A 24,278-nucleotide genomic window follows, 5' to 3' on the forward strand; every position below is an offset into this window, starting at 1 on the left:
AAAATTGTTTAGCTGCCAACGGATGAAGCACAAGCGCAAACATGTGACATATTCCTAGAAATAATCTTGAAATAAACGTTTTTTTTTTTTTTAATTATTTAATATTTCTTCAATTTAATCTTTGACTAAAACTCTAGATTTTATTACAAATAACACAATTCTTTTACACCGATTTTCACTGTTAAACTTTAGTAAAAAAAAAGTAAGCTTGTTTTTCATAATTAAGTTTCAAGATAACTTTCTCGCGTGGCGATATGTTGAGATAAATTCTCAAATGCCCGCCGTGACACACTGACATATCGACCTTCGCGTATTCCATGCAACAAGGCAACGAGTGCACCGTGCGTTAATTCGCCGGAGGTTGTTGGATCGATCGTGGAGCGCACTTCGATGCGGGTTAAATAATTGCCATTTCCATTCTGGCGGTGCTATCGCGATCGCGTCGAATCTCGTTGATTTTTCGCGACGCGGCCGGCTCTCATTGTGTGATTACGCACGCAGAGTGGAATATAATTCATCGTTGTGGCGCGCCGTAAATGCGCCCGGCGTATCGCCGTGTATAATATTACGTTTATTACGCGTTACTTCTCGATATGCCTCGGCCGGTGTGGCGCCAACCAGCCGGCCACTACGTATGTACCATGCCACACGCATTTGGTTCACATTCGCCAGGTAAGCGCTATCGGTTTACGCATTTTGTTCTCTTTCATGGAATACGCGGATCTGGCCAATTTCCGTCGTCGATTCGACCAGATTAGAATCGCAGATCGAGTATTTATAGTCGCACGGTGCTTCGCGATCGAGACGCGCGAAGAATGCACTTTGGGAATCATCTGCAATCACATCAACCGAACGAATGCCTGTGAAATATCGCGCGGCAAGGCTCCAGTCTGCCTTCGCGACATGGTAGAATCTCCATCCTACTTTTTTTTTAACGACTATCAACTATCGATTTTCAATAGGTCTCGATATTTATAAGTATTCGCTTTTCTCGATATTTCGTTATCTTTTATTATTCTGTTCTCAGTACGTTTCACGCTATATAATTGTTACTTCTTCATTCTATTTAAAGACATTTGCGATTCTCCAGTGAGATCATTAGGCACAAGATTCTGCACAGTCTACTGTATTTATCGATTATTTTTGCTTCCAACTTGCCGTACGAACGATACAAATTTTCTTCCTATCGTACGGCACAGAGTTATGTATGAGTTGCCTGATAAATTACGGAAGTTGGCTTTGATCCAGTACCGAGCGATACGTCATGTCTAAAATTGAGATGCAACATCTTGTTGAAATGCAACAGAGAGTCTTAATTTAATCATTTAACTTTAGCGACGTAGTCAATCATGCTAATCACTAAGTCACATGCAGTTACTCTACGAGCGAACGTCTACGACGTTCATGCACTGGCGGTGCCAACCGGTGTATCGCGTGATTCTTATCGCGCGAGATAATTTCAATCGTTCCACTCTCGCAGCGGCTTGCATTCTGAGATCGTAGACTGCATTTCGCCGGCGAGCGATATCCTGCCGCGATAAACGCGCGATCATTTGCCAGAGATACCGATCTCCACGGAGGAGGAAACGATCCCACGCCGCGTAATAAAACGATCATAATGATCCGTGCCTATGACGGCTAGCCGGCGTGCCGAGGCACAGGATTAATATCTCCTTCAGCAAGAAAGTGCAAATGAATGGTGTCGCGTGAAACAGCGCGACCTCCGCGTCTCTTTCCACCCGGAAACATTGCGGAGTACCGTAGTTCCCACAACAATTAGCCACGGTTCAAGAACCTTCCTACGTCGCGATGTACGCCTGCTAATGAGCAAAAAGAGCAGCCGGTAGAACGAAGACCTTCTTCGAAATTAAAGATCACGGGCAAATTCATCGGGAGGCTGATTTAAAAAGAAGAATTAGAAATAAGCAGGATCAGACAGGCGCTGAAAGGCCACTTCACCGTTTATTAATAACGATAATGACAAGACGTGATAAAGATGTAATTAATAGCTAGACACAAAACCTATCTATTTAATAACATATCACTAATGTTACAGTCTATAAACTGAACGTATAATTGAACATATAATACGTGATAATTAGTCTATCTCAGCTGTTGAATTAACTAAACAGGTTTCTACTTGCTACGACCTATCACGACTTCCTATTCAAATACCAGTTATACAAGTAAATGTGCGAAAGTAATAAAAAAGCGAATTCCATTGACATACATTGTAAAACGATAAGAAATATCGTCGAAATCGCGTGGATAGCTCTCGTCAACGTTAAATGATCGTGTCGTAACATGAGGAAATCTTGAAAATATTTACTATGTGTTAAGTGGCTCTTAACACGAGCATCATGAAACGTTGAAATCACGTCGAATTAAATCACACCGGTTATTATACCTCGGTAGAAAAACGTAGAAACGTAGGTGTCATTATCAAATAATAAATTTATATAATATTCGCATTTTCGCGCGAACAATTTGATAATAAATTATCCTCGCGTATTATTATTTTCGACCTCGGAGGCGCATGATTATGCGTGTAATTCTTTTATAACCATGAATTATGAAGCCACGTTGTCTGTAGTACCGTTATAATATTCTCGGAGGTGCGGACAGGATTTTCATGTGTACGCAAGATGAATCTCCATCGATGCACACACGCGGTCGCGCAAAATGTTAATAAATATCCAGCGAGCGAGTCGAGTGCTATCGAAGGCCAGCTATGGGAGTAATGGGATATCTTCTCTTGTAACCGAGTTCCTCATTAAACAGTTAACGGACCTGATGCAACTAAATCCTCAATCTAATTCTATCTTTGTGTAAGTACGGCACTATCTCGTTACAACTTTGTGCAACTACAAATTGAGTTTGTGTCCAAATACAGTAAATTGGTGCGGGCATTGGTCTGGAATTAACTCAATCCTTGTAGAGTTTAGCGGCGACAATGTGTTGCAATGTGGTTATGTATAACCCGTCCGTTAGGAATTATAAAGCTGCCCGTATATTTCTGGATATAGATATCCAGGTTACTACGGACATCGCATAAAAACTAAGACTTAGAGAGCCCCGAAAGCTTCATAATATTTTTAACCCGATCTCCAGCTTTCGCGCCGCGTTATCTCATCCTTGCGTACCAAAATTTTAAGAAATACGATATTTTTAACCTAATTCAATTAAAAATATATACACGTTCTATACGTAATTGTTAAATATTATCTTGCAAGGGTTAAATTGCATCACAGAGGAATTTTCCACCTTCATACTCGGAGGAATTTCTCCATAATATCACAATGTGTATTCCGCGTCGTATTGCAACGTGTGATACATGTCCCGAAAACTCGAACGTAAAGGACACATCGTAGCCCACTTTGTGGCGGCCTTGCCTAAAAATCTGTAGCTTACGAAATACCACGTGGCTGTGCGGCGTCGCCGGGGTGTGGTCTCCACAGTTTCTCTCTCTCGTTACATCACCGCGAATACACAGCCGGTCTAGTCATGCACTTTCCGCGACGGTTGGCATTCTCATTTCGCGCTTCCCCAGTGCATCATTGCGTCGCGCGATTTCTTACGCGCGAGGAATCATTCTTCTCCTTCGAATTACGCGGAACATGTTAACACTCGTCGAAATTTAATTAACATTTTCTCTTACTATCTATTACTTGATAGATTCGCCGGAAGGCAACGCGATTGCATTACGTGGCACGATGTCTCTTGAATGCATTCTCTTACTTACTTACTTGTCGATACTTATACATATACACATCGCGTATAGTGAAATGAAAGCTTGTGTCATTTATTACCGTTAAATTACCGTTTTAGAAAAATGGAATAGATTTTAATAATTATGTTAATAATAATTATTAGAAACAAAAATTCTTAACAAGCAAAAAATATTTATCGTTGAATTAAAAAAAGATAGTGATTAGATAAATAAATACATGCTATGTAATTTATATTTATTTGTCTTGAATGAGTTAAACGTCATCATTCTAATGGCACAAATTTGCATTTACCGTGTGTCGAATACGTCGTCAAAAATTGCGTGGCCCGCTTTTATAATTAGTTGGGCATGTGTTCAAGGTTCGGCATTACGAGTAAAGAATATGCTATAACTTGTTACAGCCACAGAATATCGTGTAATGTAAAGCCACAAAATAATGTGTTATGTAAAGTGAATAATTACTAGTATTATTGTATTAAGATTCGCATCTTAATTCGAATGAATTGCACGATTTAGATGATTTTCGAACATGCATTTAATTTATAAATGTGTTACAAAGAAATATTTGATGTAAGTTAAAATAAATAATAAAAGATTAATATTCTTAAATACATAATTTTTATAATAATAATAATTATTAATTATTATAGTTATATTAAATAATATTTTTCCAAAACTATTATCTTATTACAGATGGATTTAAATTATATCACATAATTATTTTATTGTAAATTAAAAATTTGGATAGCTAAAATGTTATTTATAAAATTATATTAAATTCATATAACGATGTTTAAGGAAAGAAAATAAAATTTTTGATAAGCGTACGTACTCAAGGATTTAAGTGAGTTCTCGACTTTGCAAATGTGCACAAGATGAGCCATCATTCCGTATACTAATTTCGAATACGCGGAAGACCTTCGCGTGTTTCTCGTGATTTTAGGGCATCTTTTTGCGACGTGTGTCAAGTGATATCGCGCCGGCGGTTCTTTAAAGCCGACGACAACGTCTGCCACGTTCTTTCATGACCTAACTAATGCGTAGCTCTACTACGCATGAGTCAGCGACCAACAATCTCATTCACTGAGAAACGAGAATCGCGACAAACTCACATAAAATGCTTTCGCAACGTCGCTTCGGAGAAGAAGAAAATTTCTAGGATGGGAAAGCGTTTTGCTAATTGAAACCATTCGCTAATCGTGCGTTATCTCGTTTTTTTTTTCTTCTTTCTCTTTTACTGTGCGTTCGCTATGAAGACTTTTATTGTGCATAATAGGAAGCACATGATACGACTAGTGTCCACTGAGGAACAGAAAATTAAAAGTGGGGAATCGAAAGTTGAGACTTAACACTGACAGCAAATAGTTAAGTGTCCAAAGTTGAAAACTCAAAATTAAAAGCCAAGAACTTAAGATCAAATATTCTAGATTGAAGTTTTAAAATTTGAGGTACAAATATAAAAATATAAAAAATGAATAAAATTTGAAATTAACGATCCATATAGAATTGAAAATGAAGGAATAGTAGGTGTAGTGCTAAGAGTTGAGATTTAAGAGCTGTGCGGACGAGCTTGCTTTCGAAATTATTGTGTTTAGGTTTCCTTGGTGAAATCAGTCACGCAAATAGTACATGTGCGTCAATGGTGTTTCGGATTGCTTTCCATCGCCCACTCGTACTCGTACTTAGAAGTAGTCGCAGCGTAGAATGCACGGCACGTCACGTGAGAATGATTTCATCCGCTATTTCCATGGATTCGTGAACTTTTAGTGGATGGCTGTACTTTTGTTTCGAAAAAGCTTGATGGAAATTTATCTCAATATCGGATTCGAGAACGGCGTATCAATATCAATTACATGCATTGCCACCCATTGAATCGCGTCGCGTTGTTGTCGATTAAATGCGATTTCCGGGAAGCGAAGCTATAAAATTATATTAAAAGTGATACATGATGCTGATTCGCGCGATTTATGGATTGCCAGTGGGTGGAATCTGCGCCCGTTTTAGAAGTGGCCATTGATCAACTCGCGGTGACGTCGTGATTTATGTCCCATCACGGCTTCAACATCATTCGAATGAAGTAGAAACCATCTGGGAGTTCTTCTCGTGGTTACTTTACACTGCAAACCACTCTTTAGCCTTATACTAAAAGCTACTTTAGCCGATATATTAAAAGCGGAAATTTATTTTCAGAAAATGTCGATTTATATTTTTAATAAAATCTATTTTACATAGATTCTAATTTCAATATTTGTATTTAGTATTTGTATCTTGCATGTTGTTAAAAAAATAAAAATAAAATTTTGAGCAGCGTGCTTACATTCAATAATACTATCGACTCGATCATTTGATTTGTCAATTTTTCTTAAAATATAGAATAATAATGGATTTTAGATATCTTACTATTACATTCCATGAGAGACACCAATAGGACAGATTGTCGCTCTATTTTCCCTTCTTGCTGATATAAATAGACTCTTCGATACTTCGTGACTCGAGACTTGGCTGTTGTTTCGAGTAGTTTTTTATTTTTACTTTTTTCGATGCCGGTGAAAAAATATCTGACCGACTATTTCAGTGCTTCAACAGTTCTATATTTTCTCATATGTATTGTATCCAAATATTGGTTGGAGTTTCTCGTGTGTCACAATATGCATCGAGCAAGCTAGACATTAGACATATTAGTCTGTCTAGTAGCAGAATTTACTTATTAGCAGAATTTAAATATTGATAAATAGTTAATTGCTACTTCTCATATTTGAATTTAAACATTTCTAATTATTTCTTAAACTAATTTTGAAATTGATGTACTTTGAAACTATCGATAACTATGCTTCAATAGTCTTGCAGTATTGTTAGCATCTCTAGAGCGCACCAACTCGACTCTGTATTGTCTTATCAAATCACGACACGCTCCAGATTCACTTCGCAAGAATACCGACATTCTCGGAACCAGCAAAGACTGTGCATTCCATCGAACACCCGGTGCAGCCACAGCGGCTAATTCTTTCTTGGTGGCTGACCACAATTTAAATACAAGAAATAACAAGCTCGTACAGCTGCGGTTATGCGACCTCGCATGATGTGTTGGAAATTACAATTTCAGAGATTCATACGAGACGCGTATGTGTTTAATTTTTCTTTCATTAGTGAACGTGCACAGATGCATGGTAATAATTAATATCCTGGAACCGCGATGTTTCATATATTTTCTTTGTACCGCAAGCTTCAAAGGCATTCAAATTCGATACCGAAGTAACAATTTGGATAGATATTAAAGCAGCATTTGGTTGACCACAATCATAATCCGATTAGCTTGCTATTTCTCTGTAATAATCTACATATAGTTCATGTGGAATGATTCACATCGGATGAAATAATCCGAAACGAGATATGTATCAATTCGTGCGTTTGTAATCTTTTGGTTTTAATATCTGTACATATATCGCTGTGGATCATTTTTTTCTGTTTCATAATTAGATAGATATCTAATAATAATTAGATGATATCTCAAAAATTAAAACGATACAGAAACATAATAGCGCTATTTTCTCCGTAATAGATAAGCAATTGATATCCGAAGGCGAAGATAATTGCGAAGGCAACGGATAGCCGGGCCTTAGATACTTGCTACTACGAGCGAAAACGATATGGAGTCGTCGATAAAAATAAATTTTGTTGACATTAAGCGTAAATCGGCCGGTGAAAACGATGCGACCGCCCACGTCTGACATAGATTAGTCTGCAACTACTGTTTTAAGGATGCAACTGAATCTTGATTGTACGTATGATTTAAAAAAATCGAATTTTTTTTAACACATTTTTAAATAACAATATACGAGGATAAGTTGCAAATAGAAAGGCAAAGATTTGTAGAATACATTAACAAGTTTAAGCTTAAGCGGTTCTGAGTTTTTGCGTTATATATGTTAAGTTCAAGTCGATTCATGTGTATATTGCACTTTCACTTTATATGTATTATAATAATATATAAATGATATCGTAAGAACATTAAGTATCAAACTGGCGCGAATGATTTGCATTACATTTATCGTTATTTGCGTAAGAACGCGGTGATTCATATCGTACTGTAAATATTGAAGTATTTCCATGGATTAGCGGACCATCAGCTTCTTTAATCTCGCTTCATCGGTTTCCTTGTTTGAATATAGATTTCATTACTTGTTTCAACATGGATTTTAACATGCCTAACTTTGAACGAATAACGAAAATTATAATTTCTCTCTCTCTCTCTCTCTCTCTCTCTCTCTCTCTCATTACATTTTAATGCCTCTTCCAATATTAATTCAATATATATATATTATTGATTATTTTTAAATTTTTTGAATGAAATTGCTTTTTCATATTCGGCAAATTGAAACTGTGTTTTATGTTTTACATATTTTTACAAAGATATTAAAATTGTATGATATTTTTATTCAAATTCAAATGTTTTTTAATTTTTTTTTTCTTTGAAATTTAGAATATTCTCGCATATATGTAAATGTCAGCGATGATGTCATTCTTTGTTTGTTTAATTTGTATACCGATTTGATGTCATGTACGCATATATAAATATACATACAACGCATGTAACGTAATGCAACCGCGGTTTTATCTGATGCGCTTCCGAGCATGACGATGAAACTGCATGACGCAATGTCCAAATTTATGATTAATCGAGCCATCCATGGCTTTTGCATTCACCACTTGTTCTCTATAGATTTATCTCGAGAAAAGACTAATATCATCTCTGGAATGAACAGTAATCGTTATTAACATTTCATTAATAAATGATTCACTGTATTAAATAGTTAGATTTAGCACAAATGTTCTCGTAATTTAATTTTATTACCTAATAACGCGAACTATTTGTACTTCCTCTGTATTTCTTCTAGTTTGCGATTAAAGCTCAACATTCATTATCTTTTTATTTTTTAATTTTTCTGATATTGAGTTACAAAGTAGTATTTATATTAAATTTAAATTTTAAAATAAAGAATAATTTAATATAGAATTAATAATATATTTAATTAATTAATTATATATATGAGTTTTTATCTACATAATGAATCTGTTGACATATTCCAGATTGTTATTGAAACGTTATTTGATGTCTTGCTACTTGGGATTTTACGCGATTAAGAAAAGAAAAAGTCTAAAATGATAAATATAAATAATGTGAGAATTTTATAAGCTAGAATTTGTAAATATATTTATTTCTATTGAATTTCTTCTCAAAATTTAATTTATTCTTTATAGAAATCACACCTTTTTTTAATTATAATAGATAAGATACTTCCTGTCGTCATAATAATAAATCCCTTTTTTGTTTCCATTTTGATAGTTATCTTTGTAATGTGCAACACACACACACACACACACACACACACACACACACACACACACACACACACACACACACACACACACACACACACACACACACACACACACACACACACACACACACACACGATCTTCTTTATAACGTGATTGTTGACTGATCGTCCAGGCATTAACTGACCCGCTTTGACCCGTGAAATATAAGATAATCACTCGCTTATCTGATGCATTTCAATGTATCCTGATTCAGTGCACTACGCAGAAATCGAATTCGTCATTGTGCAGGCAATCAATTTCGTTATGTTTATATTTTATTATTGATTTTTGACTGCGCATACATATCGACTTATTAATATTTTCAAGATCCGAATGTTTTATCACATCGATTACAATATAATTGAATTGCGTGATATTTTAAAATGACTGTCACGAAGGAATCATCGATCACCTCTCATCAAAAATACGTGCTAAATCGTTTATTTAAGTTCTTGTAATAATCATATATCCGTCACTTCTAAGATCGATTATATTGATGATTCTTTTTAAAAAAAGAAATCTTTTAAAGAAAAGAAAAAGATGATTACATATTTGTTGCTCCTTCGATTTAGTCCTAGGTGCAACGACATGGACGTAACGTCCGAAAGTTATGATTAATCGAAGACCGATGTGTTTTTCGGTTCACGGTCTCGGCTGCGGTCCCGGTCTTCCTATTCCTTTTTCGGAGCACACGCGCCGAGCCGGGAATCGCGCGTGAGCCCCGCGACGCATCACGCTGCACGCAAATGGCATATGAGCTCAGAGGCTCCGTTCGCGTGCACGCATGTACGGATGCTGACCGGCCGCGAATATAATAGCGGTAATACGATGGAACTGGGGCAGTCTTGCTTTGACGCGCGTCTTAGGAGCTTCCACCTGCTGTGTCGCGCGAGAAACTCCCGCAAAGGCACGTCACACCGCGCGAGTTTCAGTCACGTTTTGTTCCGACCGTTCCCGAGGTTAGTGTCTCTCGTTAAGTGACAAGCGAAAGTATGCACTTCCCTATCTGTAAGTAGGCCTCGGAGGAGACTTCTCCATCTCTTGTGTGCCCGCAGCGTTACCGAAGTACCTGAGTGGTGCTTTCGAAACGGTTTGTTTCGCGAAACAAAGCGGCGGTTCGTTAGATGCTCACGTAATTTTCATCTTATTCTCTTGTTCTGGATGTGCTCTTGAGTTAATTATGTTTCATAATAGTTGACATTTTTTTTATAGTTGAAAGAAATAATTTTTCACTGTGATCAATTCGTTAAATTTCTCGAGTTACATTAAATATATACGTATGTTTTTCTCTTTTTCTTTCTCATTAAAAATGATATTTGAGGAATAATATCAAGGAATAATTATCTTTACGTGAGGACGTTCGTTTTAATTACGGATTGTTGTTATCGAGAAGGATGTTAATCTTCGCGAGAGTGATGCTAATTAGCGCCGCTGCGTAACCATCCTAATGGATTAATCTTCAGCTGTAATGGACTGTAAACTAGTGAATGTATCGGATTGCAACTCAACACGTGACATTACTCTGGTTAGCCGAGTTGATGGACTATTAAAAAGTAAAATATACTTTTCCGTTCTGTACGCCATCTACATTTATTCAATAAAGAAGAGTCTCTAGAGTAGATTTTTTTAAATACTTGACAAGTTTTAAATTTCCTGTTTAATCAATTAATTATTATATTTTAATATGTATTTATAATAATTCTGCATAAAAATTTTCAAGATCGACACATACATCACTCTTATTAAATTCACTTTTCATATGTATTTTTCGCGATGCCATCTGCTTGAGGGAAAGCGGATACTCGTATCCTCGTTTTGCACAGTATATTTTAGTACTTTAATTAATTTTCTCGATGCAACTAACCATCATTTATAGTGTCATGTTGTGATTACATCGATCGTGCAGGTACTCGATGCATCTGATTGATCGAACATATAATTAATACGCGTCTGCATATTACATTGGCGTCGATATCTCATGTTACACATTTTTGCCAAATATATTAAACATGAGCACATTCCTAAAATACCGATTCGTTTGCAATTTAAATTTTTGCCTAAATTTACAATGTGTCATACTTGTCGATTTTCACCGAGACAAGTGCATACTATAATAAAATTATTTTTAAAATAGTTTAACAATTTACTATAAATTGATATAAATATTATTTGCATTTTTTGTCGAGTAATTCAGTGACTATTCACTATTTATTGTAAATAATCATTGCTTGTAGTTTCATTTAATAATATATCATATTATTTTTTATATAATTTATATCATATTAAAAATAAACTTGACAAAGATTAAAAATCAATCAAACTAGATGCAAATTAAAAATCAATAGAAAAATAAAAGCATTTACAAACTAAGTGTAAGCATTAGAATATATTTGCTTAAGCAAATAAAAAAAAGATATAAGAATAAACATTTCGAACAAAATCAGATCATTTTCAATATTGATAAAAATTATTTTACACTCTTGAAAATTTCTTATTAAATTAGGATGAAATTTTCCTTGATGAAATTTTCGTAATTAAAGAATGTATTATATAAAAAAATGTATTATTAATTGATATTGTCGATATTGAAGAATCGACTATTCTTACATTTATCTTCATATCGCTAACATAGTAACGGCAAAGAGAGATAGTGACAAAACCTTGGAATCGGTATCTCTCCATCCATTGGCATATTCGTGTGTACTTTCATTACATAACACGGTGCGACTCTTATAGTTCGCGGCTTGCACGTCTTATCGTCTGATATCATAGTTACAATTTCACAATGACCGTTCAAGTCTGATGCGACGCGTTGCGTGTGGTTTCGTGTCTTCTGCGGTTTCATTCAAGAAACGTGATATCACTGATACTGATACGGATCATTTTATCAATCAAATTATCGCTTCTTCGCCAAATTATCGCTCTTCTTGTATTGCTTTACGTGATTTTTGATAATCAAAATATTTACTGACACATATACTGATCTTTTCGAAAATATTTTCATTAAAACAGTTTCAATTTATTTAATTTTTTAAATTTTATTAGATATTAAAAACGGATAAAATATTGAAAAACTTCTTTAACTCTTGACTTTTGATAAAGGAGTAACTTTGATAAATAAATCCTAAAGTTGCCACTACGAGGAATTCCATCTCTATGCTCGTTTTTAAGTAATTGCTAAATATACATTATCACTATATTCGAAGAAATCGTTCTTCAAGAACCCGTTCGGGCCATGTGCTTCGCTATACGGCGATAATACCAATCGTGATACAGCGACATAGACAAAGATTGCACTTGAGAGCCTCTGTCCGATATTTAGTCTGCGAGATGATAATTACCGACAGCGTAATTGCCATGATTCGCGTGCTCTCGTTAGGTGCACGATGGAATTACTGTGCTTCATGAATCTCTGCCGAACGGCAATAGACACAACTTACATTCCGGCGTTAGCCTCACGCATGAATAATTCATTTTTGTGATCGAAAATGATCAATATAACAATATTGCGATAGCAGATTTTTATTATTAGTGGCAATAAGAAAGGCGAACTTCTTCATTACACTTGTTATGACAGCCATAAATAAAAAGTTTTTTTTCTTATTACAATCACACATTAGAATAATTTCATTATTGCTGTCATTATATTAAAACAATTTTTAATAATATTATTATAGTTTATTTAATTTTTTGTATATATAATCTTTCATATTTTTAGTTTAATACACAATATAAAAAACTATTAATTTGTTCTGCATATCGACGAGAAATTCCTTCCATTTTGATTATAATCTCGCGATAACATGTGTTTCTCCAATCCAAGAAAATCGTATTATCTTTAATTGATTATTGGACACGGTCAATCAAAACGTTATTACACACCTCATCTATAATCTATTCCGCGAGTTTGATGTGAGATATATGCTTGGCCATTCGAACAACCGGTTTATTTTGATTTTGATCCGGCGAGTTGATTGCGATACGCCCCTGAAAATTCGAAAGTTGGTCAGGCCGATTTTCATGCATATAAATAAATACGTGTGCTCTCTCGCCAATAATCAAACCAGCATCGGTGATGATGCGCCGAAAGGAATAATCGATGTCGGGCCGATTGACGCGGTCGACCGCTAATTCATTGAGAAAGATTTAACCGCGGTGCGTATGTATAAAGAGGTACGTTAATGCGATACAAGAGCACGGGGATTAATGAGTATGTAAATGCGTCCGGGACGAAAAAGGTTCGTTGAATAAAGTATACAGTACTTGGTCGCCTATATCATCGCGGAATAACGTTAAGCAAAACATGAGATTGCTCGAAATGTGGTTCTTAAAAGAGCATCAAGAAAAAATATACTACATATTTATATTTTATAGAAAAAATATACTACATATTTATATTTTTCTGATAGCATCTTCATTTTTCATTAGTTTTTGAGTGCCTTAATTTCATTATGATAATCTGATTAGTTTTCTGATTGGATGTATAATAATTTGATTGGATATTAAATTAACAAAAAGTCTCTAAATGTTAATGTATTGGATAATTTATATATTGTTCATAAATAATCATAGTTTTGCGATATTGTAATATCTTTATTTTTCGCTTTACAAGTAATTAAGCTTTGAAATAAATTTTCCAAAGAGCAAAGAACACTTGAACATATGAATAAATTCATTAAGATTTTAATTGCATTCTAGAATCTAAATAACTTCTTATCGATAAATGAATCAGAAAGGGATTGCCGATACATCAATATTACAATTCAAGTATTTATAATTAGAATGTAAATGTATGCTTTCGGAATATCATATTCGAAAGATTCAACAAACTTTGTAGTTATCTACGAGTGCACAGTATAAATCTTCTGAAAGTGATGTTTACAATTACAAAATTACCGAACGTTCGTGGCGAGTCAGATTCAATTTAAAAAGATTGCACGAGAAAGGAAAATCCTTTGACGCAAAGTATACCATGTAAATGCAAACCGCGTAACAAATACGACGTTTCGAAGGGGAGAGTAATTTGGGTTTACGGAGCAAGCGAATTTAATCGGAGTGCCCGCCCACGCGTCGACAATGAAGCTCGTAATTCTCGGTGGGTGAAGGGCGCCATTCTTTCCGATTTGATGGGATTACCGGTCGACAGGGCAGAACCCGTGTCCGCTTTACGGAGCACGTCACATGGCGAGCCGCGTGTACGCCATGGCCATGGACGGCGCTTCGAAACACGAGGAACCGGATTAAGAGGAACGATTATTGTTCGCGTACGATATCGAAGTCACAGACGCACGATTACCGCAGTAAAAGAGCGACATTTTCAACCGTATAAATCTAATCCCGCAAACGTGCCCCGCTGAATTCTCTCGGCGATCCATTCAGCGGCGGAATTCCACGCTAGACGTTTGGACTCGACGACGAACCCGGTTCAAGAAATGTCCATAAATCTCGACGAAACGTGCGGGAATTTATACGCGCGAACGAGAGAATGATGCCGAAAGACGTTCGAATGGCGTTTACCATTCGGAGGATGGGCGTTCTCACGATTCGGATAAGTAATAAAAATCGAGTGTGCGTTGGCCGATTTTATTGCCTGATCAAACATTAGGGCCCCATTCGTGATTTCTTAATAATGAAGAATCGCTTTGGGGATCATCAGATCGTAAATATTTCGGTATTAATGCGACGGCGTTATTCTTGCGTTTACGATTTCTGCCAAAAAATGCCATAAATGCGTAAATCATCATTGCTAAGACGGAGCAGACGAAGGTTGTAATTTTATTTTATAATAACTTGTGATCTCTGTAATGTTTAATGTATAAGAAGAACTGTGAAAGACTGCTGTATACATATTGTTGTCGACGAAAGGAGTAACATATGTGTTTTACTTGATCATGAGTTTAGTGAATGTAATTTTATATCACGTGATAATAAATAATATTGTTGTGCTTTGCACACGTAAGAAAATTTATCTTGTCATTATTTGCTGCACTTTTTTAAGAAAAAAAATGTTATTTCAACAAATTTTGTTACATAACAGATTTCTTCCTCAATTATATTAGCGATTTTACTGTTAGAAATTTGTTTTTCTACATATTCCTTCTCTCTACTTTTTATATTAATTATTGTATAATGAATAATCATTAACTATAAATAATTTTTTATCTTGTCTGCATTTTATTTACTTTTACACATTTTTCAATGCAATAAATTGTTTTATTTGTGCAGTTAATTTATATATTACCTGGAAAACGCAAGAATGATGAAAGAAACAACTTGGAAACTAATTTATAATTGTCGCGAGATATTTACGTCGCTGGTCTATGTTACATTGTTCAGAGCGGATGTGCGCATCGGATTACAAATTTCTGCTGAGAGAATGTCCAAAGTGCAAAATGCTTTTCGTTCCGCAATGTGCTGAGTCTAAGCATACTTAACGTATTTATTACAATAATGATGCTGTTGTGAAATGTTAGTCTGGAATAAAGCTAACTTGGCAAAAAACAATTCTGAAGTAATCATTTTTTACTGAAATGTTTGAAAGGTCACATTTGTATAGGAATGAACATTGAAAAAATATATTTATATATATTAACATCAATAAAATCAATAAAATAAATAAAAAAATTAATATTAGACATGAGTAGTTTAAGTGAAATAAACAGGAATGTAGATTATTATAATTATATTTACTCGTAACGTTTTATGGCTCTTTCGAGATTCTAAAAGTCTATATCAATTTGTAATTTCTCACATATATTCACTCACTTAGATTATCATAAATATGAATAGCGCGTATAAAAGTAAAGCTGGGCATTCGTTTAAGTTCTTCAGAGTTTAAGGTTAATTGGTGCGGCTCGTTCACACATATTTAAAATTTAAAGATTGAAAGCTTTGCGATGAACAGGAAGAAAAAGAGAAAGAGAATTATGAATCGTAAATTATATTGTACAATTTATCGGGCTTAACATTATACATGATTTAATGCACTGTATATTTGTGAAGCAATAAGTATATTATAACGAAATGATGTGGAACCTGTTTAATTGCGAAAGTTGATTTAATCAGTCATATGAGAGGAGTATCGATAATGTAATAATTTGCACTTTGAATGAACATATTGAAATTACATTACATTTTATAGTCATCAAATTCCATACTAAATGTGCAAAGCTATTTGGACATTTTCTTGACTAAATTATTATTTAATTATTTCTAAATGAATAATTTAAATTCTTTCTTTAAATTTCTAGATTACTTTAATTGATTAAAAATTAATTGTTTGAAATCTATTTTATCATATTAGCCAATCCAATTTCTCGTATTTGTAATCGTGAAGGGATATCGCGTGAGAAAACACGTCTGGCTCAGCATCCATTCGTCACGCGATTTCGCGCGCGACTTTACTCGCGGATAAACGCAAGTGCGCATTACGCATACGCGTATAACCATGCGTACAATTACGATGTTCACCGCCACCATCGTCGACGGTGGTTTGGCTTACGGGATCGCGAAGTGAATTCCGAGACGCGTGACGAATCGCACGACACCGTGTCATCGTCATCGCGATGCATCACGAGGCGTGGAACACTGGCAAACATATGCACATACACACATACACACACGCACACACACAAATCGTGGTATTTATTGTCGCAAACGGAAATAAAAATAATGCGAATGTTATATACGGCATCTGCCGACTGTGACATCAGACCCTCAATCAATCCGTTTTGCATGATGATGCATGAAGCGCATTCGGCGAACGTCGCACGAGGACACTTATCTGGGTGTGGACGTGAACGTTGCCCATATAAATCCTTTTGCCACTGTAGAACCTCGATTATCCGAGCGATTCAATATGATACGTTCGATCACTCATTTTACGCTTTACGCTCGCTCAAACATTTAATTCTGTCATCAACGTCGTCTCGAGAGAGAGAAGATAAACACATTATATTATAAAACGAAAAAAGTTTTTCATTTTTATGACTTGTTTTATTTTATAATAATAACATATAATAATTTTTCCTCTTTAAAATACAATTTGAAGAGTTGATCATTTCGACATTGTCGAACACTTTTCACTAGATTATTAATTGTATTTTGATTTTACGTAAGAATTTGCTTGTATAAGGATGCTATTGATTTATCAATCTTTTTGTTCGAGTAAATACAAAACTTATCGGTTGTCTCTTTCCGCGTGAGCGTGTTTTCCTTAATGGGAAATCTCAGATTTGATGTCTTCGACTGGGCAGATCAAAGGATCTGGGACGCGAGAGGAGCATTACATTTACGTGTCACAGCTTGGCGAATTTCTCGAGAAGTATTGCGAGCGACGAGCTTACCAGAGTTCTGGAGATCTCAATTTTGATCTGTGACCCTCCGTGAATTTGTTCGTGCAACCGCGTAGTGAATTTTGTGTTCTGGGTTGGAATTCAACGGACTTTATAAGGGAAATCGCCGTAGGGATTCTCACGCGAAATAGTATAATACCTTCAAATTTATATGAAAATAATTAATTGAGCACGGGCTGCCGGAAATGTTGCAGCTTGCAAGTTAGTCCATCAGAACTTCAATCGAGCGCACAACGAGACAACTACAGATATCATTATTCATTATTAATTCAACTGATTAAAGCAAAGATACAGCAAACTGGCAACATTGTTGTTATCGTATATATTTCTTAGAAATCCTGATATGAATGCGCATCTTTCAAACGAGACTGTTCCAGACTCATCAATCGATTCATAACAAGGTTATCGATGATCCTATGCAAATGTTGCAATGCGAAGGTCATATTGACAATATTTGCATTTTATTTTCCATCTAGCAACTAATTTGGATTCACGATTAAATAATATATTTCTGTGAATTTAAAAACTAGATCTCAATCAATTAACTGAAATAATTGTTATTTCAATTAATTAACTTAGAATTAAGTTAATTTCATGAAAATGAATAAGTAAAAGATTTGTTACGTTACAATATGCTTATCAGCATATTGTAACGTAACAAATCTTTTACTTATTCATTTTCATGAAATTAACTATAATATTAATATTAAATAATTAATAATAAATTAGTAATATTAATATTAAATAATTTATTATATGCATTATAAGATCAATTATATATTCATATTATTTAATTTATTCAAAATTCTCACAATACCAATTGAGATATAAATTTATTTAATAATTTATATAAAAATAATCGTATCATATGAAATTTTATAAGAAATCATAATTGTTGTAAAATGAAATAAAACAATATGTTTGATAATAAATTTAATCCTGTTGATTATATTTATATATTTATATAATTTTATATTTATATAATTTATATATTTATATTTAATAAAAAATGATATAATCAATTATATTATTAAAAAGTACTTTCTTTTATTATAATATAATTATTTTTGATTTTACTTCTTGTTTTATAACTTTTTTTTCTGCGCAATTTAAGCGCAATTAGTACACACACACACACACACACACACACACACACACACACACACACACACACACACACACACACACACACACACACACACACACACATTTACACACACATACATTTTATTGTATTATTACCGCTATTTAAATGTGATCGGTAAATTTTCCTGCAGGCAAACACCATTTTGAAACCTTACTGTAATCGAGAACAAATTGAGACAATAAATTCGCATAAACGCAAATGATGATTACCGGTTCTACCTACGACATTGTGCGTTATTCAGATCCGCATATATATCACACACAGAGCGTATCAAGAAACGTTTGTTTCGATTGTTTTCTTTCGAATGTTCTTTCGATAAATAAACATAAACTGAGACAAATTTATTTTAATAATAATTTATTTTAATTTTTATTATCATTGTCAATTTTTTTATAAGAATGCATTTGTATAAGAAAAATATTTTTCTTTCTATAGTTTATTACAGTTAGTAATCTTGATACTACGACAAACGAATCTATGAAAATAATAGGGGGGATTCGCAATGATGATATATCGTAGTAGCGAATACACTGGATTTCCCTATTGTCACTGGTACTCGTATATGTCTACAATAGCAATAACTGCGCCCTTGTCTCTCTATGATATATCGCAACGGATCTCACAGAGATTTACTCGGGGAAAGATGAACAGACACAAAGGTTCCATGCAAATTGGATCGGCGATGAAAAACCATAAATGTAACTTGCAAAACTCGGAATACAATATGTCGATGATCAAGTAGAATCCAATAATTTACATGTTTCTATGTTTATAGCAAATTTGTAGCAGAATATTGTTATGCCAAACAAAAGAAAATATAATTTCCATTTCGTATAAATCTTTAGTCTATTTGTGGGCTTATCAGATTTTTTCAAGTCGTAAATTGATCATTATGCATTACTACACTATGCCTAATAAGAATAATTTTATTAGAAATTTTTTTTAACAAAAAGAATGAAAAGTAAACAATTTTTTAAATTTATATTTATAAGAATAATAAAAAATTATTATAATTATAATAAAAAATAAGAATTCTTCTCTAATAATTGTAAATAATATAATAATTTCTATCATTAAAGCAATTTTTGTTATATATTAAGAATATTAACAAACAAATCATGCTTGATAATTCATTTTAAAGAATGTAATAATTTGTTAATCAAGAAAATTCTTTTCAGAAAATATTTTAATACAGATAAATAAACATTAATATTATTATAATGAATAAACATTAATATTACTATATTATTATATATTAATATTATTATTAATATATTATTATATATTAATATAACTATATTTATATTATTATATATTAATATAATTATAATATTAATAATAAATGTTACTGCAATTGATGCAAGTTATTTATCATTTAGATTTTCAGAATATTTACTTTCTTTAAAACGATAGAGTGTGTCTTAATGAGACATTTTGGACCGCAAAGTGTTTTTAGATCGCGTTTGACTTTGGTTACCATTTTGCAGCTATGTTTAGATCACGTTCAGCTGGCGACAATAAACTAGGTCGGAAGCGGTTAACGCACTTCCTTGTGTGAATTTTCTATCTTTTACCGAAAAAAAAAACTGTATATGGTTTTTTCATATACACTTCAAAATTATTGAAAAGATTATTGGATTTTATTAGCTAACGAAATGTTACCTGTGATCAATGTTTCAAAACTTTCATGTAATAATATTTAATATTTGTTAATGTTTGTATATTGTTATATTAAAACAAGCAGAATATATTTATTAATTATTAAACTAAAATCCTTTCAGTTTAATCATACAATGTATTATAATTTACGATTACTCATAACTTGAATAAAAACAAATACTGTGTTTAATTAATCATCTTTACATATTTATAGACAATATTTATTTACGCGTATTGAAACTTATACATTTTTATGTACAGTGATCTGAATATAAAACTGTAAAGTGTGTATTTGCACAATAATTTATTGCAGCACAATAATTAGTTGCTAAGTTTTTTATAATTAGCATATTATTAAGTGAAGTAATATTAATTATTATCAAGTGATAATAATATTACTCTTATAATGAAAATTACCGAAAACTAGGTTACTTCATTTTTTATTTTTAAATTATATCTCAAAAGAAATTTCACAGTTTAGATGTCAAGAATATCAAGCATCTTTCACTATATACACAAATAAAGAATTCCTTGAATAACTTAAAAGTCTGCAACCGGATTTCGCGGATAAACGGATTTTCCGCATACGTAGCAGTTCATTGCATCGTATTACGCGCGATTTATTTCACGGTGATTAAATTATATTTACATCTTATCTTGACATCTGTTAAATATATGCTGCTGTTAAATAAATGTGCTTTCAAAAATTGTACGCGTTGATGCGGTTGAATGATCAAAGTGCAAATCATTGGACATATAAGCATTATTTTATTTGTCATACTAACGCATATTTTTTTTTTCTTTAGATGGGACAATTACTTATATGGACATATCTCTTGCTGCTAACTGTGTTGTTAGCACCGATGCAGAAAGTCGCAGCATGCAGCTGTGCGCAGGCTCATCCGCAAACCAAATTTTGTGAATCAGATTTTGGTACGACAATAATTACATATTCATTAACATTCTTCAATTCTTGATTATTGTTAATGTGATATAGCACAAAAAATATAAATTTGAATTTTGTTATTTATTACTTATTGTAATTAATAGATTATATTCTATTCTTTTATATTCTTTGAAATAACATCTTATTCTTGTTAATATGACAATATTTCAGTGAAAGGATTTTGCATGTCGATATATCGAATCTTGTGTAATAACCATAAATTATTTTCAAAACATTAAATTAACGAATTATAATTTTTTTTGTAAAATTATGCGAGTATTGCGCACTAAATAACATCACAAATCACCTTCCAGCCTTCGTAAAAGTCAACAGCCATACAGATTAATGACGTTCTTTTGTTGCAGTCGTCGTGGTGAGGGTGAAAAAGGTTCTCCCCGTGAACGATTACGAGATCGCTTACAAGGTCAAGATAAACAGAGTGTTCAAAGTACGTATTATGTACCGTGAGACGTCATGAACGCAGAGAGGCGTTCATCGCGAAATGCAATCTAGGTTTAACCGTACGCCCCTACTTCTTCCTCTTGCAGTCCAACCCAAAGGCCGACATGGCTCTGATGCAGAACCTTTTACGGACACCGTCCACGGACTCGATGTGTGGAGTGACACTGAACGTTGGCGATACATATGTTGTAAACGGAAGGATAATCTCAGGGAAAGCGCTAATATCAGTCTGCGGGCTTTCGATAAGATGGGCTGATACAACCACTAGACAACGCAAGGGATTGAGACAACTTTATCAACAAGGCTGTGTATGCGACGTAAGTATTGGATTATTTTATCCAAGATAGATGACAATATTTTAAAATCTTGATGCTAAAAATCATAATTATCATAATATTTTTATATTTTTCCCAATAATGTAATAAGGAATGTTGATTTTATAAATATATTTTTATGCCATATTTGGAAGTTTTTGGAAATTAAAGAAAACAAAGTTTGTAACAAATAAATTGGCTCGAATCTGAATCTGAATTCTATCTGGCGATAAACTGAAGAAAGATGTATAAATTAAACGAAAATCAAATATTTGGTTTAACTGATTCTGCGAAGCCAAGCTCACTCACTGCGTGAAAGAATTAAGGCAATGAATCATATACGCTATAAATCTCGGTAGTTATTACAGTCAAGAATGTTCCTCAAAAATGGAGTGTCCTAAAAATACATATCCGTGAGCAAAGAGCTGCACACACGCGAATATCCGCGCATTTATCCGACTTTTGCATGACACGAGTTTACAAGTCTAAGAATATAAAATTGTGAGAAAGGGCGTGAAAAAAATCGCCTGGTTTTTGTATCGCAGATTTTGTATACACACTGGAGACGCAAGGGTGCCGTGCTAGAGTCCAGCGGCGGGAAGAATTGTCTGTGGGAAAGCACACCAGGCCCCCAGGATTGCCAAGAAAAATACGGCGTGTGCATGGCGTCACACAGTGGCTGCTCTTGGGTTCCCTCTGTTCCGTACAAAAATTGTATCAAGGAATACCAGCGTAAACGCGAGCAGCAAAGGTCACGAGAGCCTTAATTAGTACTTTAGTATCGCATTCTGCTCGAGTCCTCGCGACGGAAAGCAATGAAATTTTTATCGGTGGTAAAACAAGCGGCGTGTCTGCCAGTTAATTTCATAATGATGGACACACCGCGTGATTGAGTCACTGAGAGACGAAGTGGGATAGCGATAGTTTAATGGAAAAGCATATTTGCAGTACGTGAAAATGGAAGATCTAAACCATTTTTCTATATTGCGCAAAATAAGTTGAGTAACATGATAGTTTAATAGTCGGTTACCGTACATATACAAATGCATGAGGCAAAAAATTCTTTGTTTTTTTATTCGTTCGTTAATTACTAAAAATAATAACAGTTAGCGGTTTATTACTTCTAGATTTTCAGTAGTGTCTTCGAATATCATCGGATTTATTTTAAAAATAACAATGCTTTAAATTTTTATTATTGAAAAGTAGACTGATAGCACTTTATCTTTGAAAAATGCAATTATACATGTCGATTATAATGATGATTTTAATTTTTATATTAATTTTTATTTAGATTTTGATGATTGTGCCGGGTAGAAATGATTATATTAAAAAATCGATATAAGTGATATTATAATAATTCAATTAAGATGGACTCGTTTATTATGTTTATTTTTTGTTAAATTATTTGTGACTTAAGTTTGATAGCAACAACATTAACTAATTTTATCCCATAGTTTATGGCTGTTTCACTGGTTTAGCTATAACGCAGACAAAAAGTATTAGTTAATTATTGATAGACCTAACCAGTGCGTGTTGGTGCAACCAACCCTTAATTATTCGATTATTATTAATAAGTTTGTATCGCTTAGGTATTTTGAAACGCGTGGATACCCGGTATGCATTTCATCGGTGAAATATATATGAATGATCTACTTCCACTATTCTCTCTCTCTCTTAACAAGTTGTATATACATTGTTAATTGTATATTATGTATCATTATATATAAATTATTCCAATTATCGTTTTGTTGTATGTAGACACTTAGACGTTACAATTTTATTCATACTTTATATTTTGTAATATTTTATTTAGGTCTAAATTATATTAGGTCTAAATTATAATCCTGCGTATATATTTGTTGTTTGCATAGATCATTATTCATAATTCGCAAATTATTTAATTAAATGAGAACACCGATTATATAAAACTGTAGTTTTATAAATGCATGTAGATTTTGGTGTTGCATTATATAAGCGCAATCATCGCTTTCACTTCTGTCATTGTTGCATGCAATAGCATAATTTTTCGTTAAGAAGCACTTTATATGGGTCAAAATTTAGTACAAAATATAAAGATTGCTAATAAAAGATTTATATGCATGTTTAGTTTCAAATGGAAAGAGGCAAATTTTTTACTTATAACTTAATTTAGCTTATAAATATAGTACTTTTGTAAATGTTATATAACATTTAGAATAAAAAAATAATAATAAGAAGAGTTGTTCTTATAAGAATGTTCTAATTATAATAGTTTACATACATTATTTTGATAATCTAATGATGTGCC

General features: G+C 33.5%; 2 protein-coding genes across 2 annotated transcripts in view; one reads left to right on the forward strand and one right to left on the reverse strand.

The window, feature by feature from the left end:
- Positions 1-24,278, reverse strand: part of Syn (synapsin) — a 50,570-nt gene that overhangs the window by 16,710 nt on the left and 9,582 nt on the right. The gene's annotated exons all lie outside the window — the stretch shown is intronic.
- Positions 520-24,207, forward strand: Timp (Tissue inhibitor of metalloproteases). The gene is made up of 5 exons (XM_089080183.1): positions 520-672; positions 21,076-21,202; positions 21,581-21,663; positions 21,764-21,994; positions 22,537-24,207. Exons 2-5 carry the CDS (start codon positions 21,076-21,078, stop codon positions 22,756-22,758), a joined length of 663 nt encoding a protein of 220 aa, XP_088936309.1. The 5' UTR covers positions 520-672; the 3' UTR covers positions 22,759-24,207.

Source organism: Pogonomyrmex barbatus, unplaced genomic scaffold, assembly GCF_055798465.1.
Source record: "Pogonomyrmex barbatus isolate J1 unplaced genomic scaffold, ASM5579846v1 scaffold3, whole genome shotgun sequence".
In the NCBI taxonomy this organism is placed as follows: Eukaryota; Metazoa; Arthropoda; class Insecta; order Hymenoptera; family Formicidae; genus Pogonomyrmex; species Pogonomyrmex barbatus.